At 44.0% G+C, this 21,382-nt stretch overlaps 1 protein-coding gene across 6 annotated transcripts in view; it reads right to left on the minus strand.

Moving 5' to 3' along the window:
* The window catches only part of LOC133548231 (A-kinase anchor protein 13), a 411,300-nt gene that overhangs the window by 215,982 nt on the left and 173,936 nt on the right, over nucleotides 1-21,382 (minus strand). For all 6 annotated transcript variants that reach the window (XM_061893549.1, XM_061893546.1, XM_061893547.1 and 3 more), the window contains exons 7-9: nucleotides 12,377-12,560; nucleotides 10,420-12,208; nucleotides 5,204-5,277 (exon numbers count right to left, since the gene is read on the minus strand). In XM_061893549.1, coding sequence (XP_061749533.1) covers nucleotides 5,204-5,277; nucleotides 10,420-12,208; nucleotides 12,377-12,560 — 2,047 coding nt within the window. The remainder of the gene's footprint in view (nucleotides 1-5,203; nucleotides 5,278-10,419; nucleotides 12,209-12,376; nucleotides 12,561-21,382) is intronic.

Consider the following 21,382-nt stretch of genomic DNA (forward strand, 5'->3'; position numbering starts at 1 on the left):
TCCAAAGTGCAGCCCGGGGGTCATTTTTTAACGGCCCCACGGCACATTTTAAGAATACAATTGAAAATAATTAAAAACATAAAAAGTGATATAAATGAGCAAAAAGGGGAAATGAACACAAAGCTGCCAGGCAGGCTGTTTCTTTCTTTAAAAAATAATAATGAATCAAAATCAATGTCATTTTGAATTATTGACCTATTACGTCACAGTAAATATTCCACTTTGAGATATTTTGGAGGGAAAATATTGCATATTTTGTGTTTTGCCATATAAAAAACTGAGCTGTTTTTTTTTTAAAGAAGGGCCTAAAACAAACAAACAAAACATAAACAACAATAACACTTAAAACTGACGGATAAAGCTGAAGTTGATCTTGAGATTATTGTGCTAAAAGTAACCAGTAAAAAAAATGTATAATTTATTTTTTAACACTTTAATAAGTAAGACACTTTTGGATCCCCAATTATTTTAGTGTGATTTGTTTCGAAAAATAATAATGAATCAAAATCCAAAATTAAGGCTCCAATTATTATATAACCTCAAATATTCCACCTAAAAAAGTTATTGGGTGAAAATATTGCATATTTTGTGTTTTTTCCCCTTTTTTTTCCTAATGTTGATCTAGAGATTTAAAACTTGCATAGTAATAAAACTTATAGTACTGAATAATGACACTTTTTTTTGGACCAAAACCTTTTGGGGTCCCCGGGATCATAACTGAGTGGAGGCCTAAATGTATATTTTTTTATAAATATATTCTATTTTTTTAAAAAAATAAAAATTATGAAAATGGCCCCCGCTTGCTCTGATTTTTCAGTGTGCGGCCCCCAGTGGAAAAAGCTTGGACACCCCTGCCTTATAAGGAAGGTCTGAATTAGCTATATTAGCCTACTGTACTGACGCAAAGCTTCGTTGACAGAAATGTTGTATTTTAACTTTTATTCTACACAATTTTGCAACATTGGAAAAAAATAAAAATAAAATGGAGGCTTCTGACAGCATGAGATCAATCAATCAATCAATGTTTACTTATATAGCCCTAAATCACTAGTGTCTCAAAGGGCTGCACAAACCACTACGACATCCTCGGTAGGCCCACATAAGGGCAAGGAAAACTCACACCCAGTGGGACGTCGGTGACAATAATGACTATGAGAACCTTGGAGAGGAGGAGAGCAATGGATGTCGAGCGGGTCTAACATGATACTGTGAAAGTTCAATCCATAATGGATCCAACACAGTCGCGAGAGTCCAGTCCAAAGCGGATCCAACACAGCAGCGAGAGTCCCGTTCACAGCGGAGCCAGCAGGAAACCATCCCAAGCGGAGATAACTTCTGGTCATGACTAACTCAGAATGGCCAAAGGTATAGATGTTTGTGTCCAAGTTAAACGAAACGGCCGCCTGTCTTCTTCTAATGGATTTATTACAATCTTTGCAAGCTGGGTAACGTTTGCTGTGGTCTGGGACAATGAGGCACGCACACAACTATGAGAAATGTAGCCCATATTACATACGGATAATGTGTCATGAGACAAAAGACATAAGTAAAGGAAATTAATTGAGCTCCAATATAGCTAGAAATGAGGCATAAAGATGCAATATGTGCATCCAGCTCGCCTAAATAGCATGTTAGCATCGATTAGATTGTGGTCATGGATCGATCAAATATGCCTGATTAGCACTCCAACAAGTCAATAACATCAACAAAGCACACGTTTGTGCATTCACTAGGGTTGTAACGGTACACAAAAATGTCAGTTTGGTACGTACCTCAGTTAAGAAGTCACGGTTCGGTTCATTTTCAGTACAGTAAGAAAACAACAAAATATACATTTTTTAGTTATTAATTTACCAAATTTGCAAAATTTTCCACCAAAAATATTTTTCTTAGTGGAATATTTGATGTGGAGTAATGGGAACTTTGGATAGGTCAATAATTCATAATAACATTGATTTTGATTCACTATTATATTTTGAGCAATGACAGTTTGAAAGAAAAAAAAAACAGCTTTGTTTTATTAGTCACCGTTGCAACTTTTAAGCTTTTTTATTTCACTTTTTGGTATGTTTTTGTTTATTTCAGTAGTATTTTTAGAATGTGCCGTGGGCCTTTAAAACATTAGCCGTGGGCCGCAAATGGCCTCCGGGGCACACTTTTGACACCCCTGCTATAGCTAATAAAAAATAAAATCTGATAAATCTATGGGTAAAAAGCAGAGCCTGGCGACGCATGCGCGTTTGTCATAACTCTCTTGCTCTCTTTGTCTCTGCCCCTCCCTCACGAATGCTGCTGCGTGCACAATTTGTTTTGTTTTCAACCCCTTCCTAACCCAGAACGTACATTGAAAATACACGCAACCCTAACTCAAAATGCCGGACATTTGAGGCATTTAAGAAACTCCACCCGGACAGCCCCGCAAAAGAGGACATGCTAGTATGTCGTGTGTTGTGCCTCGGTGTGCATTGTTTACACAACGTGCGGTACGCTACTTAAAATGTCCGTGTGGAAACTTGTTCAGTACACCTCCGAACTGAACCGAAACGGTTCAATACGAATACACCTTCCGTTACAACCCGAGCATTCACGCACAGTATAAAATGTTTGGTGGACAAAATAAGACAAAGATTGAGTGGCAGAAAAGGCATCTGAGAAATTTGTACATTCAAACAAACTACGATGAGTTCAAAGATCGCTGAAATTAGTAGGACAAAACGGTGCTTGCCAAATACTCTCATCAGTGAAGCATGTATAACATACACAGTGGGATTTCTAACAATTAGGAAAGTTTGTGTCATGTTTGTTCTCCGACAGAAAATATATTAAAACAAAAAATACCGTATTTCCTTGAATTGCCGCCAGGTATATAGTATGCGCCTGCCTAGAATTACAGCCGGGTCAAACTCGTTTCGCAAAATATAATTTTTATTAGCGCATGTCTACAATTTCTGCCGGGTCAAACTCGTTCCCCAATTTGATTAGCATTTGCCTAGAATTTCCACCGGGTCAAACTCCTCACGTCACGAGTGACACTTCACCTGTCATCATTTTCAAAATGGAGGCCGATTTCAATCATTTGAAATTGCATAAAGGGAAGAAGATTAGGAGCTATTCAGTAGGATTTAAGGTCCAAGCTATTGAATATGCTAAAAAGAACAGTAAGCTGCTATGTTTTATTAATATACCGTAGCTGCGTGTGTCAAATATGAGTCATTAAATGACTCCCGCCTCCTGGTGGTAGAGGGCGCTAGTGATCCTTCTTGCGACTACTCGGCTGCAGAAGAAGTGACAACAAGCAGCGATCGTTTATTTTTTCCTCTCGCTTGCACTTTTAACATGGAGGATTACATATCTAAAATAAAACATTTTTCTAAACTAGACTTTCAATCGAAGCAGGAGGTAATAAAGGAAAATCTCCGTCGAGACAGAGACACTTTTAAAACTAAAGAAAGATAAGGAAGACTTCTATAAACAAGTTATCGATGCTTTTGATCAGACTGAGTGGCGCATGGACTTCATTTATAAGTAAAGGTAAGACCATAATAATGTTTTTTTTTTATTAAATGTGCTTTTCATGATGGTATCCTTACATCACACTCAAATTTTTAAGCGCAGGCCTAAATTTACCGCATGCCTTTGGTAAGCGCCGTAGTGAGAAGGGGTTTAAAATTATTTAGCGCCCCGGCGGCAATTCAAGGAAATACGGTATATCGTATTTCCTTGAATTGCCGCAGGGTGTCATGATCTGTAGTCTGGATCATGTTTAGTTCGGTTATTTTATGTTAGTTTGGACTCCCTTTGTTGTTTGTGTACCTTGGGAGTTAGTTTGGTCACCATGGTAACATATTAATTTCACCTGCTGCGGGTTCCAGATGCACACCTGTTTTTGTTAATTACTTCCTTATTTAAGCCTGCCTTGTCCCGTCAGTCGGTCTTGGTCCCTTGTTTGCGGTATGCAACTGTTTCGTTGGTATTTACTAGATTTCTTGTTACCTGATCCTGTGCTAGTGTTAGCATTAGCTTCTGTGCTTTCGCCACGCGTTTCTTTTCGTCTGTTTTTGTACCAGTGTTTTGTTATTAAATCATTCTTACCTTTACAAACATCTATACCTTTGGCCATTCTGAGTTTGTCATGACCAGAAGTTATCTCCGCTTGGGATGGTTTCCTGCTGGCTCCGCTGTGAACGGGACTCTTGCTGCTGTGTTGGATCCGCTTTGGACTGGACTCTCGCGACTGTGTTGGATCCATTATGGATTGAACTTTCACAGTATCATGTTAGACCCGCTCGACATCCATTGCTTTCCTCCTCTCTAAGGTTCTCATAGTCATCATTGTCACCGACGTCCCACTGGGTGTGAGTTTTCCTTGCCCTTATGTGGGCCTACCGAGGATGTCGTGGTGGTTTGTGCAGCCCTTTGAGACACTAGTGATTTAGGGCTACATAAGTAAACATTGATTGCTTGATTGATATTCAGTAGGATTTAAGGTCCAAGCTTACATCACACTCAAATTTTTACTGCATGCCATTGGTAAGTGAGAAGAGGTTTTAAAATAATTAGCGCATGCTTACTTGTACCGCATGCCTTTGGTAAGCGCCGGAGTGAGAAGAGGTTTTAAATTAATTAGCGCCCCGGTGGCAATTCAAGGAAATACGGTATACCGCAGGGCATATAGTATGTGCCTGCCTTGAATTACCGCCTGGTCAAACTTGTGACGTCACGAGTGACACTTCCCCTGTCATCATTTTCAAAATTGAGGAGGCTGATTTCAATACCGGTAATTTGAAATCGCACAAAAGGAAGAAGATTAAGAGCTATTCAGTAGGATTTTAAGTCCAAGCTTACATCACACTCAAATTTTTACTGCATGCCTATGGTAAGTGCCGGAGTGAGAAGAGGTTTTAAATAATTAGCGCATGCTTACTTTTACCGCATGCCTTTGGTAAGCGCAGGAGTGAGAAGAGGTTTTAAATTAATTAGCGCCCCGGCGGCAATTCAAGGAAATACGGTATTTTATTCTTCATCTTTTTCCATTTTCACACATCTCTGAAAGGGGTCCAGGGAACCGCGGGTTGCTGACCCCTGGTTTAGAGCATCTTCATGATGTCGCGTGAACCGTGACTCGTGATGGTAAACACAATAATGATAATAATAATAACAAACATCGGGCTTTGTCTCCACTGCGGGGACTTTAGGATCTTACCGTGGAAGAATCTGGCTCGTCTCCTTTCAGTGCTTCGTCGGTCCCGGCGTGTTCAGACATGATGGCCTCCTCCTCTGGAGAAATGCACACAACACAACACAACAGAGTCAATGCCATGACAAAGCCTTAGCAGAGTGAGGAATCAATAACAAGTGAAGTGAGACGTTTTTATCCTGCTGAAAATACACAGCGGAGTTGATGTGGCGGCCTTAGGCCAAAGCAACTTTGTTGTTGCGGCCATGTGATCTATGTCTTCATTTGCCACACTTTTTTCTTTTTGTTTTATCTCGGCTCCATTGATTAAACATCATGTGGTCAAGAAGGCATTCAATCAAGTTGGACAATGTGCAGTATCTACTGTAACAACCCGCCTTTGTTTTTCAACAAGAGGCTCCCATTAGCGCAGGCTGGACCTCAAATCTAGGTTCCATCATTCATGCCATGGCTACGAATGCAGGGGTGTCCAAACTACGGCCCCCTTCAGTCCGGCCCGCGGTATGGATCAAGTTTAAAGGCCTACTGAAATGCGATTTTCCTATTTAAACGGGGATAGCAGGTCCATTCTATGTGTCATACTTGATCATTTCGCGATATTGTCATATTTTTGCTGAAAGGATTTATTAGAGAACATCGATGATAAAGTTCACAACTTTTGGTGCTGATAAAAAAAGCCTTGCCTGCACCGATGTGCGCGTGACGTCACGGGTTGTGGAGCTCCTCACATCTGAACATTGTTTACAATCATGGCCTCCAGCAGCGAGAGCGATTTGGACCGAGAAAGCGACGATTTCCCCATTAATTTGAGCGAGGATGAAAGATTCGTGGATGAGGAAAGTGAGAGTGAAGGACTACGAAAAAAAAAAAAAAGGAGGGCAGTGGGATCGATTCAGATAGGGAAAATGCTGTGAGAGGCACTGTGGCGGTGGCAGGAACACTCGGCCAGGCCCAACCGCAACAATAATAATAATAATAATAATAATAATAATAATGGATTAGATTTACCACGGCGTGGCGCAGTGGTAGAGTGGCCGTGCGCAACCTGAGGGGTCCCTGGTTCAAATCCCACCAAGTACCAACCTCGTCACGTCCGTTGTGTCCTTGAGCAAGACACTTCACCCTTGCTCCTGATGGGTGCTGGTTGGCGCCTTGCATGGCAGCTCCCTCCATCAGTGTGTGAATGTGTGTGTGAATGGGTAAATGTGGAAGTAGTGTGAAAGCGCTTTGAGTACCTTGAAGGTAGAAAAGCGCTATACAAGTACAACACATTTATTTATTTATCATTTATATTGCGCTTTCTATTGTTAGTGAAGTGAAGTGAATTATATTTATATAGCGCTTTTCTCAAGTGACTCAAAGCGCTTTACATAGTGACACCCAATATCTAAGTTACATTTAAAGCAGTGTGGGTGGCACTGGGAGCAGGTGGGTCAAGTGTCTTGCCCAAGGACACAGCGGCAGTAACTAGGATGGCACAAGCGGGAATCGAACCTGCAACCCTCAAGTTGCTGGCACGGCCACTCTACCACAGAGAAGTGGGAACCCATCACTCATTCACACCTGGTGGTGGTAAGCTACATCAGTAGCCACAGCTGCCCTGGGGTAGACTGACGGAAGCGTGGGCACCAGTTTGCACCTACGGCCCCTCCGACCACCACCACCAATCATTCATTCATCATTCATTCACCGGTGTGAGCGGCACCGGGGGCAAAGGGTGAAGTGTCCTGCCCAAGGTGGGAAGCGAACCTGCAACCCTCAGATTTTATGGCACGGCCGCTCTACCCACTACGCCATGCCGCAACAAAAGATAGAGCCATACTACTTTGAACCTGACGCTGACGGTGACGGTCAGGAGGACGCATATTGATGCTGGAGTAGCACACGACATAGATCGCCTTCGGAATACAGAATGGTAAAATGTTTTTTTATTAATACACATAATACACTGTACTTTGTGTGTGTGGTCCAATCCAACCGTGTTCGCTTGACCGTCATCTTTCGGGAATGTAAACAATGAAACACCGGCTGTGTTTGTGTTGCTAAAGCTGGCCGCAATACACCGCTTCCCACCTACAGCTTTCTTCTTTGATGTCTCCATTGTTCATTGAACAAATTGCAAAATATTCAGCAACACAGATATCCAGAATACTGTGGAATTTTGCGATGAAAACAGACGACTTAATAGCTGGGAACGATGCAATACACCGCTTCCCACCTACAGCTTTCTTCTTTGATGTCTCCATTGTTCATTGAACAAATTGCAAAATATTCAGCAACACAGATATCCAGAATACTGTGGAATTTTGCGATGAAAACAGACGACTTAATAGCTGGGAACGATGCAATACACCGCTTCCCACCTACAGCTTTCTTCTTTGATGTCTCCATTGTTCATTGAACAAATTGCAAAATATTCAGCAACACAGATGTCCAGAATGCTGTGGAATTTTGCGATGAAAACAGACGACTTAATAGCTGGGAACGATGCTAGAACAAAATGTCCTCTACGATCTGTGACGTCACGCGCACGCATCATCACACAGGATTAGTTTACTAAATTGCAATTTAGTAAACTAAAGCGGCCGTATTGGCATGTGTTGCAATGTTAATATTTCATCATTGATATATAAACTATCAGACTGCGTGGTCGGTAGTAGTGGCTTTCAGTAGGCCTTTAATCTTGACAAGATTACGGTACAATTGATTAACAGTGTGGAGACCATTACTAATGTTGCTTTTATATTTAAGTTTACTGAGTATAGCATATATTTTTCTGACCCAATCTATGCAAATAAACTTACCAACAGAGAAAGTCAACAAACAGTCACATTAGGGCTGGGCGATATATGGAATATACTCAACATTTTCTATATCTATGCGATATAGAAAATGACTATATTGTGATATTCGAGTATGGATTACACTACACGCCTTATCACAGAGACGTAAAACAAGCGCACCTTCTTACGTACGTCACATGCCGTCGCGCGTGCAACGTTATACGCCCTCGCCGAGCAGAGAAGTAGCAGATAAGTAACGTTAGCTGTGGTGCGAGAGAAAGAAGGTGCAAATCTGGTAACAAATGTAGGAAGAAGAATTAATTCCCCAAAAAACAGCACGTCTGGCGGTGGTTTGGCTTCAAGCGGGAAGATGTTGAACAGACAACCGTAACATGTCAAGTGTGCGGCAAAAGTGTTGCTACAAAAAGTACTGCTAATTTATAGCATCATTTGAAAAGTCACCCACTAGAGCAGGCCGGGGCAATTATTTTGCTTCGGGGGCCAAATTTAGAGAACAAAAATGTGTCCGGGGACCAGTTTATCTATTTTTAGGAACACTAATACAAAATCGCACAATAATGTCTGATTGAATGCTAAAAACGTTGTGATGGACCGGCTTAAAAAACACAATGGAATTTCAAATTTTTTTACTGAATGAGACACCAAGAATGTACATGAAAATAAAGAATGTGGGATTTACAATAATAACTATGATCGATAAAACACTAAATATTGACTTTTTTAAAACGCCGCTGTACGGAGTGGTATACGGACATAGGGAGACGTACAGAGCGAAAATAAACCTTAAAGGCACTGCCTTTGCGTGCCGGCACAATCACAAAATACCTACAGCTTTTCAAGGCATACTTGATCAACAGCCATACAGGTCACACTGAGGGTGGCCGTATAAACAACTTTAACACTGTTACAAATATGCGCCACACCAAACAAGAATGACAAACACATTTCGGGAGAACATCCACACCATAACACAACAGAAGAAATACCCAGAAACCCTTGCAGCACTAACTCTTCCGGGACACTACAATATACACACCCCCTACCAACCTAGCCCAACTCAACCTCCTCATGCTCTCTCAGGGAGAGCATGTACCAAATTCCAATCTGCTGTTTTGAGGCATGTTGAAAAAAATAAATGACGATTGTTCTTTTTAATCTCTTTCCCTCCGGTCCATAAAGAGATTGAATGTGCCTCCATGGCTGTAGTCTTCTTGTCCACAAATAGGGGATTTGTAGGATTGGAAGCTTGTTATAAGCTTGTTTCCACCCAAAAGTGGATTAACTGGCTGGACTATAAAGACAATATAACATACATCCATAAACGTGGATGCATATGCAAAAGTGCAATATATTTATCCGTACAATAATCTATTTATTGATATCTGCACCTTATTGATTTTTTATCCTGTACTACACCAAGAGCTAATGCAACGAAATTTGGTTCTAATCTGTACTGTAAAGTTCAAATTTGAATGACAATAAAAAAAGTCTAAGTCTTGTCACTTCAATCAGTGATTCGCTGTTCATTATTCCCTCCAAATAGTAGCGTGTGTGTGTACTTACATGTTGCGTGTTGTTTGCTGTGTGATGTTGTCTCCTTCTATTTGATATCAAGTTCATTTTAGCGCTGTGCTGCTTGTTGCTTTTACTAGTAAAACATAAAAAGTCGGCTTTCGATGCTGTCATGTTGACGTCAAAAGAAGCGTGCCACGTTCCGCCAAATGTCCCAATATCGGCGATGTAACGCACGTAAAGTAATTCATTCGAATACTCTTTACAAGACAAAATAACAGTGTTAGTAACTTTGTTAAAGATAATATGTAATAGTAAAGTATATTTCATTCATTTATTTAATTTATTTGTACAATAAGCAGAGGCCTGAAAACAGATTTGCCCATATATAAGCCGCAGGTACGTATGTTGTGAAATGAGTTATTTACATAACTATTGTTTCCAAACGGTGTCTGGGCAGTAAAACGGCTGATCAAACAAAACAGAGGTCATCGTCGTGGACCCGCAAGCTACGGAAGATAGCTCTCCGGTCAGCTAAACACACTCAATAACTCCACGGTGACGTCTTGGTGATTTTAATTAGGACTTTGTGGAACTGGAACAACACAAAAAATATGCCGTTGTAAATTAATGACACTAACAGATTAAGTTAATGACACTAACAGATTAAATACGCTTTGCTTCTTATTTCCTGCGATGAGCTGGCGACTTGTCCAGGGTGTACCCCGCCTACCGCCCGAATGCAGCTGAGATTGGCGCCAGCGACCCCCCGCGACCTCAAGCGGTATTAAATGGATGGACGGACAGTTTCATTTGAAACCTGTAAAATGTACCTTCTTTAATTCTAAAAACTAAACACAAACGCTTCTAATCCTACCAATCACATGATGCCAGTCTTGTGCTCACCTTCATTCTGCTCAGCACTGTTTCCGTTTCCATCTTCCGCCAACGGGGCCGGGTCCTCCTCCGAAGGCTCTGCCTGGGCACCTTGTCGCTCTGGTTCCTCAGCCGTTTGGACGCCAAGCGCTTCCTCGGGCTCGGAGGCGCCGCCGATCTCTTCTTGGGGCTCGGAGGCGCCGCCAATCTCTTCTTGGGGCTCGGAGGCGCCGCCAATCTCTCCTTGGGGCTCGGAGGCGCTGCAGATCTCTCCTTGGGGCTCGGAGGCGCCGCCCGTCACTTCTTGGGGCTCGGAGGCGCCGCCAATCTCTTCTTGGGGCTCGGAGGCGCCGCCAATCTCTTCTTGGGGCTCGGAGGCGCCGCCAATCTCTTCTTGGGGCTCGGAGGCGCTACAGATCTCTTCTTGGGGCTCGGAGGCGCCGCCGATCTCTTCTTGGGGCTCGGAGGCGCCACAGATCTCTTCTTGGGGCTCGGAGGCGCCGCCGATCTCTTCTTGGGGCTCGGAGGCGCCACAGATCTCTTCTTGGGGATCGGAGGCGCCGCCAATCTCTTCTTGGGGCTCGGAGGCGCCACAGATCTCTTCTTGGGGCTCGGAGGCGCTGCAGATCTCTTCTTGGGGCTCGGAGGCGCTGCAGAGCTCTTCTTTGGGCTCGGAGGCGCCGCCGATCTCTTCTTTGGGCTCGGAGACGCTGCCGAGCTCTTCTTTGGGCTCGGAGGCACAGCCGAGGCCGAGGTGGCCGTCGCCAGCAGCCACCTCGGGCGGCTCCGCGTCCGACGGCGGAGAAAATGTGCTGCTGTCACATGGCGTCTCCGCGTTGGTCCACTTCTGCTCCTCGACGAGGACGCTTTCCTCGGTCGGGTGGAACACGTCCGTCGTGCAGCTTCCGACCGACTGGAAACTGACGTCGTCATCGCTGGACAAGCCGGGGGTGAGGCCGGAATCTAGATCGGCCTGCTCGCTCTTGTCCTGACCAGCTTCGTCGGCAAAGTCCGACGTTGCGGCCGCGTCTTCGGGAGCTTCTGCGACAAGTAACTCCATAGAAGTGGTCGGACCTGTGCTTTGTTGCTCCTGCTCTGCGGGGTAATCCCGAGCAGCTGTTTCCTGGTTTTCTTCCAAGCTGCGTACGTCGACCGGAGGTTCCCCCTCACAGAGGGGTGGAAGATCTGACTCCCCGCTGACATCATCGCAGGCAGACTCGGACGGAGCTGGGAGGTCCTCTTCTGCTGATAAGGGGGCCAAGCCTGCGCTGTCGGTTTCCTGGTTGTCTAAAGAAAGGCCGTGGCCGTGAGTCAACACCTCGCCATCCTGGTGAGGCTCGTCGCCTTCAGCGTCAGAGCCGTGCGAGGACCGGGACTGGCCCATGACTAAACATCCACCGGTTGTCTCGTCGTCTTCTTCTCCTTCTTCCTGCTCCTCTCCCTCTGTGGCCTCCCGTTCGGTTTCCTGCTCACCGCACCCTCCCGGTGGAAGGCCTCCCACGGGCGGGCTCCCCCCTTCTCCTGCGCTCTCACACTCACTCAAGCTGCGTGCGGTAACAGGCCGTTCCCTTCCCTCCGCCGATGGGCAATAATCTCTCCCAGACTGCAGACACACCCAAACCTCAAGGGGCACCGGGCCATGCTCTCGGGGGCTCACGGACACGCTCCAGTCGTCCTTTTCCTCGTCGCCGTACCCGCGAGATCCCTCCGAGTCCTCGGCGGTTTCAGCGTGCGGGCAGCTCGTCCCTGGCTCGATGTCCTCGCGGCATTCGGCAGCTGTGTGCAGAGAGTCGGAGTGCAGATCCAGCACAGAAACTCTCTGCGGAAAGGGGAAGAAAAAGAAAAAAAGTTTCTCCAGAGGAAACAAACACATGTGCTCTCCAGCAGTCAATCAGGGATTGCATAAGTAAGCTCGGGCAAAACAAGCATGGGGTTGTGAAACGAGGGAAGACAAACGACGCTCATAAAAAAGGGGGGCGGGACTCACTTTGGCGTGGAGATGACACGTCAAATGCAGCAGCTGCTCCACGCTGAGGGCGAGGGTCGGCGGATGGCGGCCCGGCCCGACGCTCTGCGTCAGCGTGTGCGTGCGCAGCCGGGGGAGGTGGCAGGCGACGCGGGCGTCTGTCGGGACCAGCTGGACGCACTCGGGCCCTTCGTCCGACTCGGCCCTGCCGGAGAAATAAACACTTAGCTCATCCCTGACGGAGCCGGGCCCTGATTGGCCCGCCGAGCACAGAGGGTTTTAACAGTGAGGTCAGCTGATCCACTCTCCCTCTTTGGCCGCCCTGATCCATTTACTTTGAGAGTGAAGGAAGCCATTGTGGTTGATGAGGGCTCTTTTCTCAGCTGTTGAGAAGATAGCGGGTCGAGCTGTGTAAACGCGGTAAAGGAGGGGTCAGCGGCCGGCCGGGTTGCTGTCCACGGACCGCGTCGCTAAAAAACACGCGGACACATATGGTACCAGGCTAGACCCGAAAGGTGCTCTCACCCATCTTAAACCCAAAACTGATGCTTTGAAAAAGACTTTAATGTATAGAATTTAATAGAATAGAGCAGGGGTGTCAAACAGGTTTTATCCAGCCCATGGGATGAGTTTGCTAAATATAAAAATGAGGCGAAATTTTTGGAATGAAAGAAACGGCTGTTCTGAATGTGTCCACTAGATGTCACAATAGCAATTTTGTTTATCTTTTTTTAGAGCAGGGGTCGGCAACCCGCGGCTCTTTGATCACTCTGATGTGGCTCAGCTGCATACTTGAAGACCTTCGAGATTTTTTCCGGGAGGTTGTCCGGATTTCAGTGCCTTTCCCAGAAATATCCCTGGGCTAACATTCTCCGGTTTTCACCCGCATAAATATTTTGAGGTCGTGTCGTTGTGACAATGCTTTTAACGTTCTCGAAAACGTATCGTCGCGCTATGCTATCTGCGTGAGGGCCGCTCACATGTAGCATGGGACCCCTGATAGCACACATTATCGACTGCAACGCATACTTGGTCAACAGCCATACAGGTCACACTGAGGGTGGCCGTATAAACAACCTTAACACTATTACAAATACGCACCACACCAAACTACAATGATAAACACATTTCGGGAGAACATCTACACCATAACACAACAGAAGAAATACCCAGAACCCCTTGCAGCACTGACTCCTCCGGGACGCTACAATATACACCCCCTCTACCAACCTAGCCCACCTCAACCTCCTCATGCTCTCTCAGGGAGAGCATGTCCCAAATTCCAATCTGCTGTTTTGAGGCATGTTGAAAAAAATAAATTACGATTGTTCTTTTTAATCTCTTTCCCATATATTGTCTATATCACAATAATGGTTGTGATATAAACAACTTTAACACTCTTACTAATATGCGCCACACTGTGAACCCACACCAAACAAGAACGACAAACACATTTCGGGAGAACATCCGCACTCTAACAGAACATAAACACAACAGAACAAATACCCAAAATCCCATGCATCCCTAACTCTTCCAGGCTACATTATACACCCCCGCTACCACCGAACCCCGCCCACCTCAACCGAATAAACACCAATGAGTGGACTGATGATTATTATCACATTATTTTTTCAGAAAGTATAAATAACGAGTAGAGATGTCCGATAATGTCTTTTTTTTTGCCGATATCCGATATTGTCCAAATCTTTCGATATCAACCGATACCGATATATACAGTCGTGGAATTAACACATTATTGTGCCTAATTTTGTTGTGAAATCTGAAGTTGTCTTTGTTTTAAAGTTATCGTGCCGTGATTTTACCAGTCCGCCCCACTTGGGAGTAGATTTTTCTCCACGTGGCCCCCTGTCTAAAACGAGTTTGACACCCCTGGAATAGAGTTTTATTGTCATTATTGTAAAGTATAGGTTCAAAGAACAACAAAATTGGAGCAGATCCCCTAAGGTGCATACACAATAATTTGGTAATATAAATATAAACTTTTGTAAATTGTACCAAAAGTCATGACCGGTTTTGTTGACTATTTTATTGATTATGGAACAAGCAGTAGTCACTTATTGTTTGTCTGTGGTACAATAATGTGTACATTCTAGGCCGGGGGGTCGGCGAGCCTTTTAGCGCCGCCCTAGTAGCTCTCTGGAGCTTTTTCAAAAATATATGATAAAGGGAAAAAAAACATAATTTTTGTTTTAAAATGGTATCTGTAGGACAGGGGTAGGGAACCTATGGCTCGCGAGCCAGATGTGGCTCTTTTGATGACTGCATCTGGCTCTCGGATATATCTTAGCTGGCATTGCTTAACACGATAAGTCAGCGTTTTTCAACCTTTTTAGAGCCAAAACACACTTTTTTCATTGAAAAAATTCTGAGGCGCACCACCAGCAGAAAACATAAAAAAATTAAACTCAGTAGCCGATACTGACGAAAAAAAATAGTTCTCTTAATAGCTCTTGTCTCTATGTACTGTCAAGCCGTAACTTATTTTGAATTTTTTCTGTGTTTTTCCGTGTGACTTGCGCTCCTATTTTGGTGGCTTTTCCTTTTTTGTTGGTATTTTCCTGTAGCAGTTTCAAGTCCTCCTTGAATGCTATTCATCGCACCTCCTTTGTTTTTACAATCAAGACTATTTAAGTTGTGCGGACGCACTCCTTCTTTGTGTGGACATTGTTGATTGTCATGCCATGTACGGATGTACTTTGTGGACGCCGTCTGCTCCGCACACTGTAAGTCTTTGCTGTTGTCCAGCATTCTGATTTTGTTTACTTTGCAGCCAGTTCAGTTTTAATTTTGTTTTGCTTCAATGCCTTTTCTTAGCGGCACTCGCCTTTTGTTTATTTATAGTTTGAGTGTTGGATACCTTTTTACCTACATGCTGCCTCCCGCATATTGTGATCACGACATACCATGTTCCCGACATCTACAAAAGCAATTAGCTACCTACTGCCACCTACTGATATGGAAGAGTACTACACGCTTACTCTGCCGAGCTCTAGACACTCAATAACAGCACATTTTTGAATTATAGTTACAATTTTGCAAAAAAATATTATCAACCCAATTAGGTGAAGTTACATAATCTGTCCCACGACACAGCAGACTGTATCTCACGGCCGCGGCACGGTGGTTGAAAAACACAGCGATAAGTAATGAATAATCCCGCTGGTAATCACAGTGTTAAAAATAACGTTCAAAATATAAAACATTCTCATGCATTTCAATCCATCCATCCGTTTTCTACCGTTCCTGTTCAAGAAGTCGCATTAATGGTAAGAACTATTTTATTCATTAGCTTCCGAATAACAATGTTATTAAAAAGAAGATCATTATTATATTCTTAAAATGTTGGTCTTACTTAAAAATGCACACATTTATTTGTATTCAGTGTTAAAAAAATATTATATGGCTCTCTCGGAAATACATTTTATAATTGTGAATTATATTTTATATAGCGCTTTTCTCTAGTGACTCAAAGCGCTTTACATAGTGAAACCCAATATCTAAGTTACATTTAAACCAGTGTGGGTGGCACTGGGAGCAGGTGGGTAAAGTGTCTTGCCCAAGGACACAACGGCAGTGACTAGGATGGCGGAGGCGGGAATTGAACCTGCAACCCTCACGTTGCTGGCACGGCCACTCTACCGACCGAGCTATACCGCCCGGTATATAATATTTGGCTTTCATGGCTCTCTCAGCCAAAAAGGTTCCCGCCCCCTGCTGTAGGAGGACAAACATGACACACACCTCCCTAATTGTTATAAAACACACTCTTTATATTAAACACACTTCACTGATTCGGGTATTTGGCGAGCGCTGTTTTGTCCTACCGATTTTGCCGATCCTTGAACTCGCCGTGGTTTGTTTACGTGTATAACTTTCTCCGACTTTCCAAGACGTGTTTTATGCCACTTCTTTTTCCGTCTCATTTTGTCCACCAAACGTTTTAACATTGTGCATGAATGCATAAAGGTGGGAGTGGGAGGAAGCCTGAGATCCCAAGATGGCGCTGCTGTCGTGGCTGCTGTAGGCAGGAGCTCTGTGCTCTTGTGTCATACTTTTGTGTTTCTTGTTTTCATGTCTTATTATATTTTTTGGCATTTTGGTCCGGGACCCTTTGGGACTGTGTGACAAGGGGTGGCACTTTCGTAACATCTGTGGTGCTTTTTTTGTGGACTTCTGGATCTGCCTCCCGGGAGCCTTTTGGCCATGGAGACCAGCTGCTGGGTGTCTGCCACACCAGAGTCTGTTTGGAGGGACTGGAGGAGATGCAGATGAGGGGACAGGACTGCGGAGCTAGCACTGAGCGCTGGGACGGAGAGGCTTCGTGGTGTCTTGACTGGGTGAGCAGGTGTCGGACACCTCAGTCACCTTGGACGTATCCTCGCTCATCCATGCGGACTGGACATTGGCCGAGAGTGGAGTCGGCTGTTTTGGTTGCTTTGTTGGGTCTGCTCCTGTCTCTGGCCATGCTCCCTCCTCCCCAGCAGACGATGGCGTGGAACACCACAGAGGCCACCACAGTGGATATGTTTCTTTTACTTTTTATTCATAGCTGTATGTAGAAGTGTCTGCTTGTATCTGCTGCTTTAATGTCTTTAATGTCCTTTGTGTTCTTTGATGTTTGATGTTTCCCTCTTACACACATGGAAGAGGGATGTGTACTATGGCTATGAGTTGTTGTTTTTTTTTTCCCTTGGCCTCAGTCTGCACCCCCACTCCAGGGCCTAGGCTAAGACCGATTTTTTTTAATGTTATTTTAATCTTCAATTTTTTTCTCCCATACCCCCCCCCTTGTTTACCTGTATCTCATCATTTTTGTAAGGGGCGCTAGAAGCTGGCAGATCTGTCAGCGATCCTGTTCTGTCTCCCTGTAATGTTTGTCAGATCTTGAATGGGATTGTGCTGAAAATTGTAATTTTCCTGAAGGAACTCTCCTGACGGAATAAATAAAGTACTATCTAATCTAATCTAATCTACTCGGAGGGAACCCATGCAGTAACGGGGAGAACATGCAAACTCCACACAGCCTGGGATTGAACCCAAGACTGCCCAGGACCTTCCTATTGTGAGGCAGATGCGCTAACCCCTTTTCCACCGTATTAATAAAAATAATAATCATTTTTAAATGCATTTTTGATTTTTTTTTAATTGATTAAGAATGTATCGGGATTGTTCATATATTTTATTTGACACCCCTATAAGTCAGTGTTTATATTTGTGAGGGCCATTGTAGTGGAAAAGTTTGCCCCTGAGGTTAACAAGGTTTAGTATTCAGGCTATAAAAATGTGTTAAAGGTTAATTACGCAGGTTCAAAGGTTACGCAGTAAACCGGGTTAGTGCTCATCCTGCTTCCCTTTCAGTTCCAGGAGTTCTTGCAGTACTGAGTCACGATGTGCACAACCCTGGGTGGACTGCAGCCGCCCGGTCCGCCGGTGATCTCACTCCTCAGGAGAGAAATGACACACAGAAAAAGAACCCGACGTGTTTTGGAGCGCCGTTGCGACTCGGGAAAAGTCTTACTTCCCTGGCCGAGCGGCTGGGAGATTTAGGAGAGGATCTGCGCTTGAAGCCGTGTCTCAGTCCTTTGAACAGCTGCTTGATATTGCGCAATAAAAACAATCTGACCTCATTAGCTCGCCGGGGAGGGAGGAACACATGCCCCTTCGCCTTTTAGTCTGTGGACACGGCCCTGCAGTGTGTGTGTGTGTGTGTGTGTGTGTGTTCTGGCAATGCTGACTTAATGGGGACATGGCTCTGTTTACACAGTCACCTTTAGGGGACCTCTGACGGTGTGGGGACAAGAAAAATCAGAAACCTTTATAAATGATATTAATCATTTAAAAAGTTGTAATCATTAATAGTACTGTGATTCTGTATAATATCCATCCTTAGTTAAAACTTATATATTTTTCCCAAGACAAAATCTGGTTCAGTGTTCTTTAGGATGACATTTTCACACACCATGATTATAAAACATTATTACCTTAAAGTATGATTCACATTCAGAATTTTCCATCTTTTTGTATATGGTAGTTGGAGTGGCAGACAACTTCATTACTGCTAAATAGCAGTTTTCAGTAATGTCACAGAAGATACTTTTTTTTTTTAATGGTCCTCAGTAGTCACGAACAAATTTATGTGAATTATGCAAAATGAATTACATTTGGTTCCCATGAACCATATTAACTATTTTTCCTTAGGGTCCCCAGTAAGTCTGATCAGCACATTACTTCATCAATCCAGAGATTTAAAGACGTGTATGAGCTAACTGGGCAGTGGACATTTTACCCCCAAAAAATTTTATGCCTCCACAACCTGTAGAAAGGGAGGTCCCCACATGTTCTGAACAACAACTTGGTGCCCATTCCAAATGCTAACCTGTGTGTGTGTGTGTGTGTGTGTGTGTGTGTGTGTGTGTGTGTGTGTGTATGTGTGTGTGTGTGTGTGTGTGTGTGTGTGTGTTTGTGTGTGTGTGTGTGTGTGTGTGTGTGTGTGTGTGTGTGTGTGTGTGTGTGTGTGTGTGTGTGTGTGTGTGTGTGTGTGTGTGTGTGTGTGTGTGTGTGTGTGTGTGGTACAACACATCATTACACACACAAGTCGGAACCCAGACTTTTGAGAAGTGGAATAAGTTTTCCCCATCTCTATGGTTTCCAATGGAAAAATACTAAAAACTCTGTGCCCTTAAGTTTTTTTTTTTCAACGATTTGTTTGAGATCATCACGGCTTGTGGTGTACCATGTGAACACACAACTGCAACACTCAACTCGGACACAGTAAAAAAGGTGTGTGCGTGTATTTAAGATGATGTATGATGTACGGTACCAAGATACTAATGAATCAGTTTACCTCAGTAGAAGCATTTAAGTCACATCTTAAAATTAATTTGTATACTCTAGCCTTTAAATACACCCCCCTTTTTAGACCAGTTGATCTGACGTTTCTTTTCTGCTCTGCCCCACTGTCCTTTGTGGAAGGGTGGGGGTACAGGTTCGGTGGCCACAGATGAAGTGCTGGCTGTCCAATGTCGGGATCCAGGGAGGACCGCTCGTCTGTGCATCGGTTGGGGACATCTCTGCGCTGCTGACCTGTCTCCGCTCCGGATGGTCTCCTGCTGGCCCCTGGATTCTCACTATTATGTTAGATCCACTATGGACTGGACTCTCACTATTATGTTAGATCCACTATGGACTGGACTCTCACGCTATTATGTTAGATCCACTATGGACTGGACTCTCACTATTATGTTAGATCCACTATGGACTGGACTCTCACGCTATTATGTTAGATCCACTATGGACTGGACTCTCACTATTATGTTAGATCCACTATGGACTGAACTCTCACACTATTATGTTAGATCCACTATGGACTGGACTCCCACATTTATGTTGGATCCACTATGGACTGGACTCTCGCGCTATTATGTTAGATCCACTATGGACTGGACTCTCACTATTATGTTAGATCCACTATGGACTGGACTCTCACTATTATGTTAGATCCACTATGGACTGGACTCTCACACTATTATGTTAGATCCACTATGGACTGGACTCTCACTATTATGTTAGATCCACTATGGACTGGACTCTCACTATTATGTTGGATCCACTATGGACTGGACTCTCACACTATTATGTTAGATCCACTATGGACTGGACTTTCACTATTATGTTGGATCCACTATGGACTGGACTCTCACTATTATGTTAGATCCACTATGGACTGGACTCTCACTATTATGTTAGATCCACTATGGACTGGACTCTCACTATTATGTTAGATCCACTATGGACTGGACTCTCACTATTATTTTAGATCCACTATGGACTGGACTCTCACTATTATGTTAGATCCACTATGGACTGGACTCTCACACTACTATGTTAGATCCACTATGGACTACATTCTCACTATTATGTTAGATCCACTATGAACTGGACTCTCACACTATTATGTTAGATCCACTATGGACTGGACTCTCACACTATTATGTTAGATCCACTATGGACTGGACTCTCACTATTATGTTAGATCCACTATGGACTGGACTCTCACTATTATGTTAGATCCACTATGGACTGGACTCTCACACTATTATGTTAGATCCACTATGGACTGGACTCTCACTATTATGTTAGATCCACTATGGACTGGACTCTCACACTATTATGTTAGATCTTCTATGGACTGGACTCTCACTATTATGTTAGATTCACTATGGACTGGACTCTCACACTATTATGTTAGATCCACTATGGACTGGACTCTCACGCTATTATGTTAGATCCACTATGGACTTGACTTGACTTGTGTGTCCTATGTCTATTGAGGGGTTTTTTCCCGGCCTCAGTCTGGACCCCCATACCCGGGAGTCCAGCCTTAGACTGAATATGTTTCAGTCCAAGTCTGTTTCCCATCTTTTTAAGTGGCGCCGGAAGTCCTGTTCTGTCTCTTTGTAATGTTTGTCTGCTCTTGAGTGGACTGTGTTGAAAACATAATTTTGTTTGCTTGTTGCAAGTCTTGTGAGTTCATTGTCTTGAAAACGTAATTTCGGTTACCTGTTGCAAGTCTTGTGAGTTCTTCGTAACGTGTTTATGTGTGCTATGTCTATTGAGGGTTTTTTTCCCGGCCTCAGTCTGGACCCCCATACCCGGGAGTCCAGCCTTAGACTGAATATGTTTCAGTCCAAGTCTGTTTCCCATCTTTTTAAGTGGCGCCGGAAGTCCTGTTCTGTCTCTTTGTAATGTCGGTTTGCTCTTGAGTGGACTGTGTTGAAAACATAATTTTGTTTGCTTGTTGCAAGTCTTGTGAGTTCATTGTCTTGAAAACGTAATTTCGGTTACTTGTTGCAAGTCTTGAGAGTTCTTTGTAACTCGTTTATGTGTGCTATGTCTATTGAGGTGTTTTTTCCCGGCCTCAGTCTGGACCCCCATACCCGGGAGTCCAGCCTTAGACTGAATATGTTTCAGTCGAACTCTGTTTCCCATCTTTTTAAGGTGCGCCGG

Source organism: Nerophis ophidion, linkage group LG02 (genome assembly GCF_033978795.1).
Source record: "Nerophis ophidion isolate RoL-2023_Sa linkage group LG02, RoL_Noph_v1.0, whole genome shotgun sequence".
Lineage (NCBI taxonomy): Eukaryota > Metazoa > Chordata > Actinopteri > Syngnathiformes > Syngnathidae > Nerophis > Nerophis ophidion.